Source organism: Salvelinus fontinalis, chromosome 7 (assembly GCF_029448725.1).
Source record: "Salvelinus fontinalis isolate EN_2023a chromosome 7, ASM2944872v1, whole genome shotgun sequence".
NCBI classification, from domain to species: domain Eukaryota; kingdom Metazoa; phylum Chordata; class Actinopteri; order Salmoniformes; family Salmonidae; genus Salvelinus; species Salvelinus fontinalis.
Genome location: NC_074671.1, coordinates 48,166,218 through 48,185,618, shown reverse-complemented (window position 1 = coordinate 48,185,618; position 19,401 = coordinate 48,166,218). Strand labels below are relative to the sequence as shown.

The 19,401-nt window shown below is 45.7% G+C and overlaps 1 protein-coding gene across 1 annotated transcript in view; it reads right to left on the bottom strand.

Annotated features, from left to right (window-relative positions):
- Positions 1-6,291: 6,291 nt before the first annotated feature.
- Positions 6,292-19,401, bottom strand: part of LOC129859558 (aryl hydrocarbon receptor-like) — a 79,969-nt gene continuing 66,859 nt past the window's right edge. The window contains exons 11-13 of the mRNA XM_055929454.1: positions 14,670-15,170; positions 13,266-14,427; positions 6,292-8,912 (exon numbers count right to left, since the gene is read on the bottom strand). Coding sequence (XP_055785429.1) covers positions 8,745-8,912; positions 13,266-14,427; positions 14,670-15,170 — 1,831 coding nt within the window. The 3' untranslated portion in view covers positions 6,292-8,744. The remainder of the gene's footprint in view (positions 8,913-13,265; positions 14,428-14,669; positions 15,171-19,401) is intronic.

The following is a 19,401-nucleotide window of genomic DNA, read 5'->3' as shown; positions in this document are numbered from 1 at the left end:
TACCAAGACGTCCTCTCTCTATTTCCTGTTGGTTACCTATCTACAGTACATTGGGATTCCAGGTTTATCAGAGAAAGCACTCACTGACCTTTGCAGAGAAAAAAACTGCCAATTTGATTTGATCTGGGTCTATTTAAAGCACTAGGCTGGCTGCTGGCTGGAGAGCGGGCCAGGGTTATTATTGGCACAGCCTCTGTTTGCTGAAGGTGCCCCCTGGATGTGCTAACTCATTGAGCGGATGGTGGCAGGGCTGGGCCCCCTGCTGGGAGGAATAACATTGTATTAGCTGATGACACATCCAGATACTGCAGAGCCCCTGGGCTGGTTGGATGGCTTCCTGCTTCCTGATGATGATAATGTCTTGTATGACTTCATTAAGATGCCACGGGAAGTGAAGTTGTTGAGTGATGTCACTCTGTGTCCTGAGGCATCACATTGTATTAGGCGGATCCCATCGGATGAGGAGGATGAAGAGTGACGTTTACATTTTAGACATTTAGTAGATGCACTTATCCAGAGCGACTTACAGTTAGTGCATTCATCTTAAGATAGCTGGATGGGACAACCACATATCAAAGTCATAGTAAGTCAATGTTTTCCTCAATAAAGTAGTTATCAGCAAAGTCAGAGCTAGTAAGAGGGAAAAGAGTCAAGTGTGAGTGTTAGTTCACGAAAGGCTTTAAAAAAAACCCATTATTTCTATAAGGTAAAAGGGGACAGCAAATGATTTATGACTGTGTCTTTTGCTAATACAGTGGGCTCCGAAAGTATGGGATAGTGAGAGATTTTCTGTTGTTTTGGCTCTGTACTCCCGCACGTTGGATTTGAAATGATACAATGACGACGAGGTTAAAGTACAGACTTTTCATCCATATCGGGTGAAACGTTTAGAAATTACAGCACTTTTTGTACATAGTCCCCCCATTTTAGGGGAACAAAGGCATTGGGACAAATTCACTTGTGTAATAAAGTAGCAAAAAGTGAAGTATTTGGTCCCATATTCACAGCCCACAATGACTACTTCTAGTTTGTGACTCTACAAGTTTGTGAACGGTAAATAATGTATTGTGTCATTTTGGAGTCACTTTTATGAATAGAATATGTTTCTAAACACTTCCACTTCTTCTACTGCTACCATGATTACGGATCAACCTGAATGAATTGTGAATAAGGATGACCTTCCCTGTTATTTTAAGGTTGAGAGGTTAGCATGTCTTGGGAGTATGATATTTGTGTCACTGTCCCAATACTTTTGGAGATCACTGTATATGCTGACTGTTAGCCATTCGTTCATTGTCTGTACTGCAACATGGACATTGCATAGCCCTAGTAACCAGTGGAGGCTGCTGAGGGGAGGACGGTCATAACAATGTCTGGAACGGAGCAAATGGAATGGTATCAAACACATGGAAACCATTGATGTATTTGATACCATTCCACCTATTCCGCTCCAGCCATTACCCTGAGCCCATCCTCCCCAATTAAGGTGTCACCAACCTCCTGTGCAAGTAACATTTGCCACAATATGCTTGAGTTGATTTCAGCTCTATTCTACACATCATTAAAGCTGCTATTAAAACTGTGGGATCTGTCTTAATGTACATTTCCATTTATGTTTAGTACATTCTGTGGAACCACTGGTCTCTCTACATACGACATTTAAATGCCGTCCCTACAGTATAGCAGAGTATTGAGTGCTGCTGAAGTCTACACACAGGGGAGCTAGTACAAGGTCAGGAGAATGGGCGTCCAACTGGCTTGGTGGATGCTAGCTGACTGATGACCAATTCAGACTCCCTTAGCAACCACCCCCCACCCCACCCCCTGTGGGCCCACTAGACACTAAGTGCAAGCTTTCCGTTGGCCAATTTCTGACCTCTCCCACACAGCCAGGAAATGGACCGTCCAATAGGCATATATTTAGAACAAATAAATATATGGCTCTGGACCATCCTAGTTCCTGCCTGTCTAGAATTCTTCAGTCACCAAGACAGTGTTTCTGATGAAAATATTACTGTACCTTTTCCACTGGAGACAAAAGTTAACTTTAAAGTAATTTCTCCATAGCTAAATCGGTCCGTTTTTGTTTTCTTCATTTATTTGCATTCGCAATTGCAAAATGGAAAACACATGGATTATGACAAATATACATGTTAAGGCTCTGTTCAATCTGTATCGCTGAAGCATTACAGATTGCTCAATAGAAAAATAAAGGTCATTTCCGATCGAGCCGACATGTCGCATTTACCTTTGAATGCACGGTGTCTGTTTACTGTATTAGCAGCAGTCTAGATGGCAGGCTAGCTCCACTGTGCTCCACACCTCTCAGGGGGGATCTCAGGATCTAGGTTACGGTCTGTATACTCCGAGGGAGAGGTGCATCATGCCCGGGAGGGGAAGTCCATAAGAGCTTTCCTCCCTCTCATCCCACACTGGCCATGCCTCTTCTTTAAACCTTCACGACAGCTCCCTCTTCCACATGTGGAGGTGTGGCGGACCCATGTCTGCTTTATGCTTTGGCTTGTTGAGCTAAAGGGATTTGATATCTTCGTAGTTGATGTCAAGAGCATACAACGTTCTGTACAACCTTCGGGAGCCAAGAGAGGTCAAGTGTCTCGATGCACCAACAGAGTCTTCTGTTTTTCTCTTCTTTGTGTGAGTGAAAGCGCATTCCGTTAGAGAAAACATAACATGGAACGCTGGCTTGTTTCTGCTGTTAAAGTAATGTTGTTTCGAAACACAGTGTCAGCATAGATAACTACTGTTGTGGCTTCAGGTTACTGGTGCTCTGCACTACAGTTGTAAAGTACAGAGAGAGAGAGAGAGAAATCCCCTTCGACTCTGCCTCCGCCACATCTCCCCGCTACAGAATTGAGTCACAGTCACAGTCAAACGCCAAAACCGTTCCAACTTCTTGAAATATCATTGTTTCAACTCTACGACTTTTCAGTAGAGTTAAAAAGAGTGAAAATTATCTTTAAAAAATATATATAACCCCAACAAAAATCAATGTTGCTATGAGGAGGAGAGAGAAAGGGGAGTGTGTGCAACAAGCTGGAAGTAATGTGCAGTGACAGCCCATGGGGTGGTGGGGGGGAACGGGTGGGGGGGAACGGTGTGTGTGTGTGTGTGTGTTGGGGGATGGGGGGCTGAACGACGGGGCACCAGCGGGGAGGGAGCGATGTAGGGAGAGACGGAGGGATGGATGAAGGTAGGGAGGGGTCGATGGAGAGACCTGTCTCCAGCAGCAACACTCTTCCTGGGCAACACAGTGTGTCAAGTGCACAGAAGACAAATAAAAAGAGAAGAGAGAAGAAACGACACAGAAACCGATCTATAAAGAACTCAGAGTCCCTGGAGTGGACAAAGGAGAGAGGATACTCCAGGACACAACGCAAGACTCAATGATAAAGTACTTGAAACCAAGATCGAACTCTATCCTTACTAAAGCAAACAGCCCATCTTTCTGTTGCTTTTGGAAAAAATAACTGCAGTATATCTCAGGCCCTCTCAGTCCTACCCTGCAGTTATCCTTGATTGTCTGTAGTCAGGTATTGGCGTATTGTATTCTATTCAAGTAGGGCGGCAGATAGCCTCGTGGTTAAGAGCGTTGGGCCATCTGTTGATGTGCCCTTGAGCAAGGCACTTAACCCTAATTTCTCCTGTAAGTCGCTCTGGATAACAGCGTCTGCTAAATTACTCAAATGTTATGTCAAATGTAACCATTGCCGTCACCAGGTCACTCAAAAACCAGGTCACCACTCTCTTTCTCAAGATTGCTGCTCGCAAAGCATAGGTACAGATCCTATATTTGCCATTAGGGAAATGGCCTGCCCTGAATGGTATGGAGCAACCGTTGAATATTTTATATGCCTTCTATGCACTCGGCTGCTGTGGTGACATAAAACCTGGAAAGCTTCTTAATTGAGGAGTAAGTTGCCGTGACCTAATGGGGCTCGGTGGTTCAGTTCCAGGGTTGATGGTGAATCTATAATGCATATAGTGTTGTGCGCTACGGCTGTGTCCAAATGGCTTCCTATGTACTGCACTACATTTGACCAGGGACCATTGGGCTCTGGTCAAAAGTAGTTCACTTTGTAGGGAATAGTGTGCCATTTGGACCGCCTCTGTTTTCAACTGTTCACACAGGGGCTAGGTATGGTGTAGAGAGGGATCATCTCAATGACCAGGACATGAACACACACCCTCCATTCTCCTCCTATACCCCAGGAACTGCCTTCTATACATATGAGCTCCATCCGCACCTTAAAAACATTCCCCCCTGGAATGTAGTGTGACATGCTGGAAAACACTGGGGAAGACCTACGGGCTAGCCCTGCTTCCTCCTGTCGATTATGTTACAAGCACGCATGGCTAACTGAGGAAACCAAAGGAGAAGAAAAACTCTCATAAATGATTTCATGTGAGTCATTAAAGATGAAAACAGCTAGTGAGGGAGGCAGAGGCAGACCGGAGGGATTGGTTGGCTTTGGTGACCCTGCGCATCTGTCATTGGGCATTGCGTCGCTCTTTGGTTTCTGAACACTCTCCCCATCGTTCTAAAGTAGATAAACATGTACAGGATATATGCTGCCGGGGACTGGAATAAAGACATGTTATTATTACATCAATTTCTAAAGGCGAATGTAATGGAGAAGCTTTGTAAAGCAGGAACTACTTCCAAGATAATACTGTATGTAAAAGTCCCCCAGTGAAAGATTGACATATTCCTGAATTAATGCTCCCAAGATGGTTCAACTAAGATTTTTTGTGAACATTCAAAAATAGCCCTTTGCGTTTCTATTCAATAAAATTTGTCAGGCTGTCTCACTTCATTAGACAGATTGTTTGTAACTTGGCAGGCATTAGAGTGACGAGGCAGGGGGCTGTTTCTGTCTGGACTCTGGACTGTCTCGCTACGCCACAGAGGGTCTCTCTCCTGTCTCCACCAACCAACACCTTGTCAATTATGGTCCGTTGTGTTCAGTAGGGCAAAGCGTACCAAAAAGTTTTGCCACAGAAATACAGGTCTAACTCACTCAGTTTCAAAATATGTTCTCCCATTTCGTTGCTTCTGAACACAGCCCATGATACACATACAGGAGACATATAGGAGAGAGACAGAAAGAAGATAGGAAGTGATGGAGAAAATGGCGTGCTAGTTTCATGGAGGGAAGTCAGTCAGACATGCAGAGAGAAAATGGATGCCTGTCACTGTGTCCCCTCCTATGTTGGTAGGTTTAGTTATTCTAGTCTCCAGCGGGGGTGACTGTGATATCAATATGTGTTTGTTTGCTTGCTCCTGGGTCAGTGTTCACACATTGCCATTGTGGAAAAAGGGAGAGATTGTCCAGGGGATTAAGGGGGGATGGATGGAGAGAAACGATCAATGAGGATGGAGATAGAAGCACTCTCAGAGAGACTGTCTCACTTCCTGGTTGGGTATAGAAGTACCGGACACAGCGTCCAAGATGGACGCCCGTTGTTTTCAACGTAATCTACTCACGTTCGCATATGCCGTTTCGTGGTTGTTGACATCTTCTTTTACCGGGACTACTGATTAGACAGCAGGATCGTGTGAACATGCTCCGGAAACTATGCCAGCTGGGCTCATGACATCAGAGCATGAATATAACATTTAAATATCTTCGGCTGAGTGATAAAAAAAAAAAAATTGGCCTCAGCAACTAATATTTGAATATTTGAATAATTCAATGGATTTTTTGGTGCACAAAGGTGATGACTAAAGTGTTTTAATATGAATTTTCGAATTATGGGGCCGTCGATGGGAATTGTCTTTCTGGCCCGTACTTCAGTTGAAATGCAATAACGAAGCTGTCCTCTAGGAATTCGAAAGCACGCTTCCAGTCTGGTGCCTTGGTTGGTCCCCTACAAGTCTTTCTGTCTGTCCCTAAATGTCTGTCTGACCATCAGTCTCATAACTGTCTGTCCCCTCAATGTCTGTCTGTTCCTTAAATGTCTGTCTCTCCCCCACAAGTCTATCTGTCTGTCTATAACCTACTGTCCAGACAGCACAGCAGCCATTGCCTTTAACGATGCTACTGTATAGGCACACAAGTGAGCTGTGAGACTTGTGGATGAAGAAATTATGGACCTTCGTATTAGAACATACACAGCCCATTTTCAATTGTGATTTTAACACCCAATGTTAAAATCAACACCTTTAAGTTCAAAGTGTACAGTACAGAACCAATCAGAAATAATTGTTCAATTAACACTTTTCAAAGAGGCACAAAACAATATGAGCACAAACATACTATGATTAGGATGAACTGTGATTGCACAAATCCTTTATTTCCAGGATCAAATAGTATATTTTAACATTTGAACTGCTTTTTTTTTTTTTTTTTTTTTTTTACATTTACAATAACTTTGTGTGTTAGAATATCAAAATAAATTCAACGTGATAAAAAAAGAACAATGACACCATTGTATCTTTAAACATAAAACATTAAAATCTGGGATGTGTCTCCAGTATGTCACCACTATGGCACCATATTCTTTTGAGTAAAAATCACAAAAAGTTCTCCAAACATGACTTTGAAATAAAACACAGAACTGTAGGTACTGTAGTCATATAATATTGAGTCCAAAATTATTTTCTACAAGCCTACTTTTTTGTGCTAGAGAAAAATTGCTTGAAAGAAGCAGTGCTTTTAAAGTAGTGTTTGCAACAAATGTCATAAAAATTACCTTACTATTTACACAACAGTTTTTTAAAAAGCAATTTTTGTTGTTATTGATTGTCACCTTGCTTTTTTATTTTTACATATACCTCCTGGTTGATTTAAATAAATCTATTTCATATAAGAAATGTCTGTATACAAAAAAAGACAAACAAACAAATATAAAGAGAGAGGCAAGTCTGTAAATGCATTTGTTTGTGACATTTATGTAATAAGTTACATCCCAAATGGCAACCACTTCCCTATATAGTGCACTACTTTTGACCAGGGTCCATAGGGCTCTGGTTAAAAGTATAGCACTATGTAGAGAATAGAGTGCCATTTAGGACGGAGAAAATTCTAACGCTACCAATATTAATAAATAAAATTCAGCACTTTTTAATAACGAAATACTGCAAATAGGATATTTTTTACAACTCTTTTACAATATACACAACACATTCAACATTGCAACTTTTCAATACAGAATCTCTTTAAAAGACTTGTCCTCTCATTTGGTTTTTGTATCAATGCTCATGAGTCTGCGTATGACAGAGTCAATCCTCATGGAATAGGTCTTCAGTGCGATACATCAGTGGTTCTCAAACCTCTCCTGGGGACCCGCACCTGTTCCACGCTTTTGATCTATTCTAAAGCTAGCCCAGCTGATTCAACTCGTCAACTAATCATCAAGCCCTTGACCAAGTGAACCAGGTGAGCTAGTTCAGGGCTACAACGGAGTTGTGACTCTTCTGGGAGTCCCCGAGGAGAGGTTTGAGAACCACTGTGATAGATGACCATGATGGAATCACTTGGGGCCCTGTAAGCGAGGAGGCCCACTGAAACGACCTCTCTCGTAACGTCAGAAACTGCCGTTCCCGTTCCTCTGCCTCTTGGCATCGGCAGCGAATACGGTTTGTTTAGCTCAATTTCATTTCAATTCAGGAAATCGACTTAAATCCAAATTTATATTTTTCTCAACGCTTTTCAATGAGGAACGATGGATCTGGAATTTGTTTGTTTACTTCTGAATTTAGTGAATTAAAGCTATCTACTGTATTCCGGAACTTAATTTACTGAGTGATTTCACACTGTAGCCGGTCAAGAAAAGAAGAAAATGCTTCGGTTGATTTGAGTGCCATTTAAATAAATACACAACATCATTGTACTGGTAACGTAAACTTCTTCCAGGCTAAAATGCAGCATGGAAATAAACAAACACCAAAACGGTCATCCCTTCCTCCGATCTGCTCTCCCTCTTCATATTTAGATACCATTTGACCATAATATGGGATCTGTTTCACATATCCAATCTCAATAACACGTAAGAGGACAACCTAAATACTATTTTACCAACACGTAGATCACCAAAAGCAAAATGATAAGCCTGAATCAATTCCTCTTCCTCTCTATGGACAGATGACACAACAAAACACACGGAACATTTGTAATCTACCTCACAATAATTTCAGACATCCAGCTCCTTCAATCAATCAATACGTCTCATCATTCTTCATAATGAATATTAATCTCCATATCAATACTTCTCCATCCTTTCCATACCCACATTCACTTTCCCTCCTTTAACAAGTTATACTGAAGCGCAGTACTGTAGCTATGACAGTGGTAAAACATGTCTCTTCTCACAGTCTTGTTTAAAATCTTTGTCGGAAACTGTATTTTGTAAACCATAAAGAAAAAGCATGAAATTCACAGTGGTGAAGAAACCGCCGCTCTCTCAACCAACCTTACCCTTCATAAAAAAAATGTGTAACAACATGAGAAGATGCATTTGTTTTCCCCTGAGCTGTGTGCTAGTGGGGAAACGACTGTCAGAGTGCAGAGACACTATCCTGAGCTCTTTCCCGGAGTCCTGAGTCCGTCGCACACAAATGAAAATGGAGAGAATGTTACATCGAAAGTCGTAACATCCACAGTTCAGTTTGATTCTTCTTCTTTTGATTCTATGCCTCTCTGTTTATTTTTTTATGCCCCCTGACAAAATGGTCCAATGGTCTCTCTTTGCACTGATACACACACACACACCCGTCCCCCCTCTCAGAGGTAGAAGCCAGTAGTCTGTGGGTCTGGGAGGGTGGGCAGGGTCTGTAGGGCGTCGGGCTGGGGGTGGAGACTGTCGCTGGCTGTCTGGCCGTTCACATTGGGCAGTAGACAGCTCCCTGTGTAAGCCACGTTGGTGTCGTTGAGGATGCAGCCGCTCTCCATCTAAAAGACAGAACAACATTAATATATCGTTAGAGCCCCCCCCAAAAAAAGACAAACTAACTCTAATCACTATACCGAGCTCTGTTCTGTGGCATGTTGAGGTCATTGACACTAATCACAACCTTTCACTGCAGTGGGCTGAATCAGGGTCACACAGAGTGTTTCTCGGTAGTCTTAAACAAATCTACTTTGAAACAGAAGTGTACACCTCACACACATGGTTAAGGGCTTAAAAAAGAAGAAGACACCTGTACCATGTCAGATATAGAGTTGAAATGTTTTACATTTTGAGTTTGCATCCCAATATTACACTTTATATGCAACACAGAAGACGGAAATATAACAACACTGTTTGACATAAAATCAGATTTTCTGTGTTTTTAAATGTTTTTAAATAATGTTTATTATGAAAAATATGAATAACATTCTACCCATGAGGACACTAGGTCATTTGACTGCAAGAAAGGGCTACTGCAGGTCAGGTCAGCCAGGGAGCGGAGGGGTGCAGAGCGGGCACAGACACACACACACACACTCTGGGCAGTGGACAGCAGAGGATGGGTGGACTAGACAGCAGAGAGAGAGAGTAGCTAACTGTAGCTTGTAGTAGTTGCTAATACACTAGCAAACTACACAAAGTAGCATATCCGCCAAACCAACAGAGTACTGGCACTGGTACACGCACTGAGCTCCACTCTCTACACAGTGGGGAGAACAAGTATTTGATACACAGCCGATTTTGCAGGTTTTCCTAATTACGAAGCATGTAGAGGTCTGTCATTTTTATCATAGGTACACTTTAACTGTGAGAGTTGAATCTAAAACAAAAATCCAGAAAATCACATTGTATGATTTTTAAGTAATTCATTTGCATTTTATTGCATGACATAAGTATTTGATCACCTACCAACCAGTAAGAATTCCGTCTCTCACAGACCTGTTAGTTTTTCTTTAAGAAGCCCTCCTGTTCTCCACTCATTACCTGTATTAACTGCACCTGTTTGAACTCGTTACCTGTATAAAAGACACCTGTCCACACACTCAATCAAACAGACTCCAACCTCTCCACAATGGCCAAGACCAGCTGTGTAAGGACATCAGGGATAAAATTATAGACCTGCACAAGGCTGGGATGGGCTACAGGACAATAGGCAAGCAGCTTGGTGAGAAGGCAACAACTGTTGGCGCAATTATTAGAAAATGGAAGAAGTTCAAGATGACGGTCAATCACCCTCGGTCTGGGGCTCCATGCAAGATCTCACTTCGTGGGGCATCAATGATCATGAGGAAGGTGAGGGATCAGCCCAGAACTACACGGCAGGACCTGGTCAATGACCTGAGGAGAGCTCGGACCCCAGTCTCAAAGAAAACCATTAGCAACACACTACGCCGTCATGGATTAAAATCCTGCAGCGCACGCAAGGTCCCCCTGCTCAAGCCAGCGCATGTCCATGCCCGTCTGAAGTTTGCCAATGACCATCTGGATGATCCAGAGGAGGAATTGGAGAAGGTCATGTGGTCTGATGAGACAAAAATAGAGCTTTTTGGTCTAAACTCCACTCGCCGTGTTTGGAGGAAGAAGTAGGATGAGTACAACCCCAAGAACACCATCCCAACCGTGAAGCATGGAGGTGGAAACATCATTCTTTGGGGATGCTTTTCTGCAAAGGGGACAGGACGACTGCACCATATTGAGGGTAGGATGGATGGGGCCATGTATCGCGAGATCTTGGCCAACAAGCTCCTTCCCTCAGTTTTTTTATTTCACATTTATTTAACCAGGTAGGCTAGGTTGAGAACAAGTTCTCATTTGCAACTGCGACCTGGCCAAGATAAAGCATAGCAGTGTGAACAGACAACAACACAGAGTTACACATGGAGTAAACAATAAACAAGTCAATAACATGATAGAAAAAAAGAGAATCTATATACAATGTGTGGAAAAGGCATGAGGAGGTAGGCAATAAATCGAATAATTACAATTTAGCAGATTAACACTGGAGTGATAAGAGCATTGAAGATGGGTCGTGGCTGGGTCTTCCAGCATGACAACGACCCGAAACACACAGCCAGGGCAACTAAGGAGTGGCTCCGTAAGAAGCATCTCAAGGTCCTGGAGTGGCCTAGCCAGTCTCCAGACCTGAACCCAATAGAAAATCTTTGGAGGGAGCTGAAAGTCCGTATTGCCAAGCGACAGCCCCGAAACCTGAAGGATCTGGAGAAAGTCTGTATGGAGGAGTGGGCCAAAATCCCTGCTGCAGTGTGTGCAAACCTGTTCAAGAACTACAGGAAACGTATGATCTCTGTAATTGCAAACAAAGGTTTCTGTACCAAATATTAAGTTCTGCTTTTCTGATGTATCAAATACTTATGTCATGCAATAAAATGCAAATACAATGTGATTTTCTGGATTTTTGTTTTAGATTCCGTCTCTCACAGTTGAAGTGTACCTATGATAAAAAATTACAGACCTCTACATGCTTTGTAAGTAGGAAAACCTTCAAGATCGGCAGTGTATCAAATACTTGTTCTCCCCACTGTAGGTGTGAGTATGTACTTTGTGGCTTCCCTGTTTGAGGGAATCCCCTGTGTGTGTGTGTGGGGGGGGGACAGAGTGTCTGTTGTGACAATTCCTACCATCGGCCTAATTGTAATCCTGCTTAGTGGGCCCTAAATGGATTAGCTAGGCATCATCCATGTAGAAATCCTAATAGGGCCACCTTATATAGGCCCCCCATAGGAGCAGGCCAGCAGGACACTGAGCACCTACAGCAGGACAAACCCAGTCAGGTTAAAGTAGGCCAAACTCAACTTATCTCTAATGCTACTCAATCCCAAATCACATCAACACCCCCACCCCGGGGGAAACAGCACCCCCTGTGGTGGGATGTGACACCACACATGTAGGTACGCACCCATGCGCATACACACAACATTGCCACACATTCTTCTGCCCCTCTATGTATTAGGTAATGACGATGGGAAAATTGTAGGTCAGGACAGCTCATGCTTGACTGGCCAGCTTGGCTCTATGTTCCTCTGGGGCGTGGTCGCTGACCCTGAAGGAAAACACAGGGAAGGCGGAGTGGGATGGGGGCATGAATTGCCGCCGGTCCGGTTAGCGTTCGCTGCCTGGGAGTTATAGCTCTCACTGTGGGACTCAACCTCGTTCTATTCGTTACAGTTCTTCACCATAGGCTCTTCTCTCTGTCTCTCTCTCTCTCAACAAAGAGACCAACCAACTCTATCGTTCGTTACCCTTCATGGATCTTGAAACATTAGTTCAGCACAACAACAAGGAGAGAAAGATGGTGTCCAGCATACAGAATGGACTGTGTGCTGTACTAATGAGCGGAGTTCTATAGTCCAGTGTGTCTTGCCCTGAGGTCTTGTTTTGACTGACTGGGCCCCTTGTGTCCCTCCCTGACAAGACTACTGTACTGTATAAAAAGTTACAAATGCACAGGGGCACGCGTGGGTCCTAATCTCATCTTCGTCGCCAAATGTACGGAGGCTTGTTGTGCAATAAAACTGAACGTCTTTACTTCCGATCAACATGTTAGCCACGGGTACAAACTTGTGCGACACACAGACATCCGCGCGCGCGCGATACACTCTTAAAGCAACCTCATTCAATACTCAACTGAGCTGGATCCCTACATCGCTGAACACAACATATACTGTAACTATACTGCGACACCCTGAAGCAGCAGTCATGGAAGTGGAATAGCCTACGGTTCTCTCTAACGCCTACACTAGTTCCCTTCCAGTCAGTGTCCTGATCTGAAGTCGTGCTTACATGATCAGCGTTGAACAGATTGTAAAGTGGTCCTACAGACCAGCGCTGCTTTCTTCACAATCACTTTGCGGTAGGATCAGACCAGGCATTTAGGTCAAGGCTATGTTGTGCTACCTGCAAGGAACCAACCCTGATAGGAGAGGGTATTCCTACTGCAGTCGATGCTTTACGTTGACAGAATCACTTCAACAGTCGACTTGACTGTGGTGCAATCCTCAAAGATCAACGCCACTCCGTGGGAGACCTACTTTCCTCTCCATTAATAGTCTCCACCGCCATGAGCCTCGCTCTCCACTCATCTGTTTACATTACATGTCTGTTCACATCAATTTCTCTTACATTGAACTGTAAAGCAGCAGCCAAAACAAGCCCGAGGCTGGGCCTCCCATGCTATGACATCGACATAGCGCTCCTAATGCTGGGATGTCAATGACCATTAACAAGACAGTCCCCACAAGCATACAGTCACAGAAATTCACCAAATACTACACAAGAAAAATACATTAGGTTTATTATCCATCTACGAGCATCTTGCTTTATTCTTTGACTCTTACCTTGCAGTGAGTGGCATCTTGGGAAGCGGGGCTATTCAAAACGCCGTAGGCGCCCAGAGAAGGCGTGGTGTGTTGAGGCTGTGATAGCCCCAGGACGTAATCTAAGTAGGTGGATGGGACCTGTGGATAATGTTGTTTGTGATGCTCCAGATGGTCTGAGGGGTTAGCAGTCACCCCTCCTTGTCCCTGGTAGTGACCTGTGCCCCCCACCGTACCCCAGTTCATGACCATGCCCACGGTAGTCGAAGCACCCATACCGTAATCCGTGCGGGTGACCTCACCTCCTGTAGCATGTGAGAGGGTGTCCGCGCGCCCGTTGGTGTAGGAGACGGTGCACGCTCCGTTAGCTCCATTAGCTGTCAGTCCCAACTGGTCGTTGTAGCCGTACCTCTGCCAATCGGGATCAGGGTGCACGCCGTTGAGAGAGGCACTGCTGCTGCTACTAGCCTTCTGCTGTCTGAAATGGCACTGAGACTGAAGCTGGACCTGTAGGTGCTGGTTCTGCTGCTGCCACTGGCTCTGAAGATGGATGATGTTCTGGTGCTGGTGGTTTTTGAGCTGTCCGGCCCCTTGAGGCCCTAGCTGGGATGTCTTACCGTTGACCAGGGGGTGAATGCTGTGGCAGTGGTCGTCCAGCCCCGCATGCATATGCTGCTGCTGGGGAAGCCAGTGACCATTATGGACCACGGTTAGTGAGTTTGTGTGCTGCAGTGTGTCCGGCTGGCTTGGCGTGGGGACGTCCGTTTGTGTCGGGGGCCAGGGGTATTTTGCCAGAACGGGCTTTGCTAAGTTGAGGTGCGTCTGCATCTGCTGGGAGAGCTGCACTATGGGTGGCTGCTTTGGTAGTCTGTGAGGGGGTAACGTGGGGGTGGCTTGGTTATAAGGGTTCGGGATAAGGGTGGAATTAAGGACAGGGCCAGGGGGATGGGTTGTGGTTGAGGGTGGTGGTATGGACACGTGACTGTCCCGACCCTGGTCCTCCTCGGTCTTGTTCTCCAGCGAGTCGTGGATGTAGGACAGGATCTCGTTGTTGGTGAGCAGGTCGTTGAGCGAGGGGATGTAGTCCGGATCCATCTCCACTCTGATCATCCTCTCATCCAGCAGCAGTAGCTCCAGATCCTCTGCGTTCAGACCCAGGTTCTCCAGAGCAGAGAACAGCTCGCTGATATGAAGACATTTATTTTATTTGACAAATTCAAAATACATATAGACTTTCCTCAGCCATGGGAGTACAACGATGCATACATCAAAAAATATTGGAATTAAAAACAGAAGGGCAAACAGAATGGAAAGCTTGGGCAAGACTGGCTGTACATTGGGCAGTCCAAAGGGACTTTACACTCAATTCAATTGGAAAAGACTTATATATAATATTATATACTGTACATACAAATATACAATCACCTGTTAGAGCATGTCTCGTCCCCCTCCAGAGAGAGTGAGTCCAGGGTGGTGAGCAGTGGGTCGAAGCTGGATGGAGGCTCCCCGTTGGGGCCAGTGGAGGTGGTGACCGTGTTGGGCAAGAAGCTCCAGCTCTTTCCCACACCCCCACCCAGAGGGCCACCGCTATAGCCTCCACTGCTCTGCCCTTCCCCCTCACCTCGCTCACTAAACAGACTACTGTGGAAGGACATCTTGGGCTCGACGGCTGGTTGGCACACGTATACGGACTCATCCTGCCTCATCAGTGCCCCAAGCAGGGAGCTCGGGTCCAGTCCACCGTGATCCTTCGACGAGTTCTTGTCCAGCTTGCCCTTCTTGGACTTGGTCTTGCCTTTAGTCTGGAGTGAGTCGGTGAGGCCGTGGATGGGGTAGCTACTCTGGTAGAGAAGCGCCTCGCCCGTGGCGAAGGTGAAGGGGAGGTGCATGGAACGCTTCCTCAGGTGCTCTCCTCCCTCCTCCTCCCTGGGTACGAGAGGATGGAGAGAACCAATCAGAACACACTCTTACTGTTTAGGATTAAACTCCATCAAAGTTAAGGTTTTGTGTCCTTAAAGTTGGTGGCAGCTTCATTTTAACAGTGTGCAGCAGCGGTTCCAAAACTAGTGGTCGTGACCCATGTTGGGTCGCCTTATATGAAAATGGGGTCGTGGGAGAATTTCCAAAATCCTGGTAAAAAAATTAAATAAAAACATCTTCTTTGTCTCTCAAAATCATTGTAGTGGTTAACTTTAAAATTGAAATGAAAATTATTAAATTCTAAAAGTTAAAACTCAGCGACAGAGCGCCCTTAGATCGTGGGAAAAGGCCGCTCTTGGCGGTTGCACTTGAATCATTTCCACGGTGAATGGCTAAGCCGCTACGCTATGAAACCACACACTATTGCAGAGACTGATATTACCTGCCGTAATTGATATGGAGAAAACAATGTGTGGGGAGACGGAGGCACAGAAACTCACATCAATACCTTTGTCAGATAACACTGTGAAACTAAGAATTAATACTATACCTAGCAATCAAGAGGAAACCGACTGAACGACTCAAAAACACCCCACCTTATGCTCTCCAAATAGATGTTAGCTGTGCGGGCCGAGATGCCCATGCATTGACTTTGGTTCGCTGCCGGGGGATGCTATTCATGAGGACATATTGTTGTCTCATGATTCCCACGCATGATATGGCACAGGGGACGTTCAATGTGCTGAAAATCAGATTCCATGGGATTGAATGGTGGGCTTTTGCACAGATGGGGCTCCATCTATCATACAGGACGGTGGTCAGGCCTCTGCACTTTAGTTATGAATGTGTCTTCCTCTGCCAAATGGACGCATTGTATGATACACCTATCAGGAATCAAGGTAAGACCCAGATGCAGACTGTCGAAGTAACAATGTTTAATGTTCCAACAGAGGCGAGCAGAAGACAGGTCAAGGCAGGCAGAGGTCGGTAATCCAGAGGGAGGCAGAGGTACAGGTCGGCGGGCAGGCTCAGGGTCGGGGGCAGGCAGAGTGGTCAGGCAGGCAGGCTCAGAGACAGGACAGGCAAGGGTCAAGACCGGGAGGAATAGCAAAAGAGAATAGAAGCAGGAGTACGGGAAAACACGCTTGTTGACTTGAAAAACATTCAAGATGAGCTGGCCCAGAGAGACAGGAAACACAGGGATATATACACCAGGGATAATAAGCAACACCTGGAGGGGATGGAGACAATCACAAGACAGGTGAAACAGATCAGGGCGTGACAGTACCCCCCCCCCCTCTAGGGACGCCACCTGGCGTTCCACCTGGGCGGATACCTGGTTGACTGGGGTGCCGGCGGCGAAAGTCGGCGATGAGGGCCGGGTCCAAGATGTCTTTAGCGGGAACCCAGCACCTCTCCTCCGGGCCATAACCCTCTCAATCAACCAGGTACTGGAAACCACTGCCCTGTGGTTGAACCCTCAGGAGGCGTCTCACCGTGTACGCTGGCTGGCCATCGATGACACAGGGGGGAGGGATGGGCCTAGAAACAGAAGACAAGGGGCAGTCAGACATGGTTTTGACTCTAGACACAGAAAAGGTAGGAAACATACTGAGGGTACAGGGCAACAGAGGACGTACAGCAGAGGGGCTAATGATCTTGGAGCGGGGGGGGGGGGGGGGACATCGTCGAGGGTGTAGCAGCGGCCCTATAGCGACGTGCCAGTGCCTCAGACTTGACCTTCTTGGATGCAGGTCGGTGCTGCAGAAGCGAAGTGGCCCGGGCCTTACTGAACCCTTCCCGGAGGTCCTGGTACTCTGCGGAGCTGGCGGAGAGGTCTGGGGCAATTTCCAAGCCCCCGGGAAGACGTTCCGGGGCAGGCAGACTTGACTTTAGGCAATGAGTGTGGCAGTACAGGCTCCAGCCCACGATGGCACCAGTAGCCCAGTCAATGGAGGGATTGTGTCACTGGAGCAAAGATAATCCCAATACCATGGGAACCTGAGACTCAACTAGCAGGAATAGGATCGTCTCGCTGTGGTTCCCCAACAGTCGTAGGTTGACGGGGGTGGTCTGGTGGGTGACCCGGCCTATAGAGCACCCGTCCAGACCTCTAACACCCATGCGAATGGAGAGGGGTTTACATCAGTCCCCGAGTTGATGAGTACCTGGAGAGAGTTGGACTGGTCGCCCCATAGCATGTTGGCATGGAGAGGGGGGCGAGTAAGGGGAGAAGAACAATTATCTTTAAGACCCACCAGAGTACTCACTCCAACGTATGAGCTGGGTCTCTTGAAGGGACAGGTAGACACATAATGACCGACAGTATCGCAATACAGACAACTCTGGGTGTTAAATCTGTGTGCGCGTTCGGCTGAAGGCAGCCTAGTCCTGCCGAGCTGCATCGGCTCGGGAAGAGGTGAAATGGCAGTCTCCTGAGGCCCTTGAAGGGACTCGGGTAAGCTCGGATCCTCTCGGGGACATAGAAGCCAGGGACTTACGGAGTTTATCAGCTGCAAGGTGGGATCCCCGAGTGAGCGATTGGGACCGCAATCGAACCTCTTCTCCCTTTTACGTTCCCGTAGTCGACCATCGATCCGGATGGTTAATCTCTTGACGCTAGGGGTCAGATTTTTATAATTTAAAAAAAATAACGTTCCCAAGGTAAACGGACTATTTCTCAGGTCCAGATCGTAGAATATGCATATCATTTACAGATTAGGATAGAAAACACTCCAAAGTTTCCAAAACTGTCAAAATATGGTCTGTGAGTATAACAAAACTGATTCTGCAGGCGAAAACCTGAGAAAATCTAACCCGGAAGTGATTTTTTGTATTTTTTATCTGTGTTTCCTGGCCTGTCTTTCATCCATTTAAAGGGGTATCAACCAAATTCATTTCCCAATGGCTTCCTCAGGCTGTGACCAGGCTTTAGCCATAGTTTCAGGCTTTTATTTTGAAAAATGAGCGAGATTATTCAAAACTAGTCAGGTGTCCTCTGATTAGTTCCTGCGCGCGAGAGGGTAGCTCTCCATTTTCTTTTTCCCTCTTATTGAATAGGTTACGGTCGAAATATTATCGATTATGTTTGTTAAAAACAACCTGAGGATTGATTATAAAAATTTTTGACATGTTTCTACGACCATTACGGATACTTTTTGGAATTTTCATTGAACGGAACGAGGCTTTGGTTTTCTGAACATAACGCGCAACCCAAATGGTGTTTTTTTGTTAGAAAAAGTAATATTTATCGAACAAAAAGAACATTTGTTGTGTAACTGGGAGTCTCGTGAGTGCAAACATCCGAAGATTATCAAAGGTAATCAATTCATTTTATTGCTTTTCTAACTTTCGTGACCATATGCTAATTTGGGGCTAGCTGTTCTAGCATTGATTGATACACTCACAAAAGCTTAGATTGCTTTCGCTGCAAAGCATATTTTCAAAATCTGACACGATAGGTGGATTAACAACAAGCTAAACTGTGTTTTTGGTAAATTTCACTTGTGATTGCATGATTATAAATATTTTTAGTAATATTTTGCGCCCTGCAATTCAGAGGTTGTTTAGGAAAATGATTTCGTAAAAGGGATCCGTAGCGCAGAGAAGTTAAAGCGATGAGTGAGTCGAGATCCGTCGGTAGTTCTCAGGCTTCCAGCTCATCCTTTACCTCTTCCGATAATCCATGCAGGAACGTGTTGAACAGTGCTTCTGGGTTCCACCTACCCTCTGCTGCTAGCGTGTGGAACTCCTCCACACTGAGGGTGTCCTGCCGAAGCTGGAGTAACTTCCGGAAAGCCTCTCTCCCGGACACGGAACCTCGAACACCTTTCTCACCTCCGCCATGAATACCTCCAGACTGAGGCAGACGGCGGATTGTTGCTCCCACACCGCCGTGGCCCAGGCGAGTGCCCTCTCGGACATCAGCGTAATAATATACGCTATCTTCGAGCGGTCCGAGGGGAACGAAGAAGGCTGCAGCTCGAAAAGGAGGGAGCACTGGGAGAGAAAGGCCCGGCAGGTTCTGGAATCTCCATCATAGCGCTCCGGGGGAGGTAAGCGGGGTTCTCGGGGAGCCGGGGTAGGCTGTACTAACTCACCACTAATAGGGAAAAAGTTACTGGGTGGTTGGGGCTTCTCAGAGGTGGCAGGCTGCCTATGAGCTAACTCCCTGATTTGCTCCATAGTAGCCTTAAACCCCTGGTCCGTGGTGTTCCGTCGGGGAACGAAGCCCTTC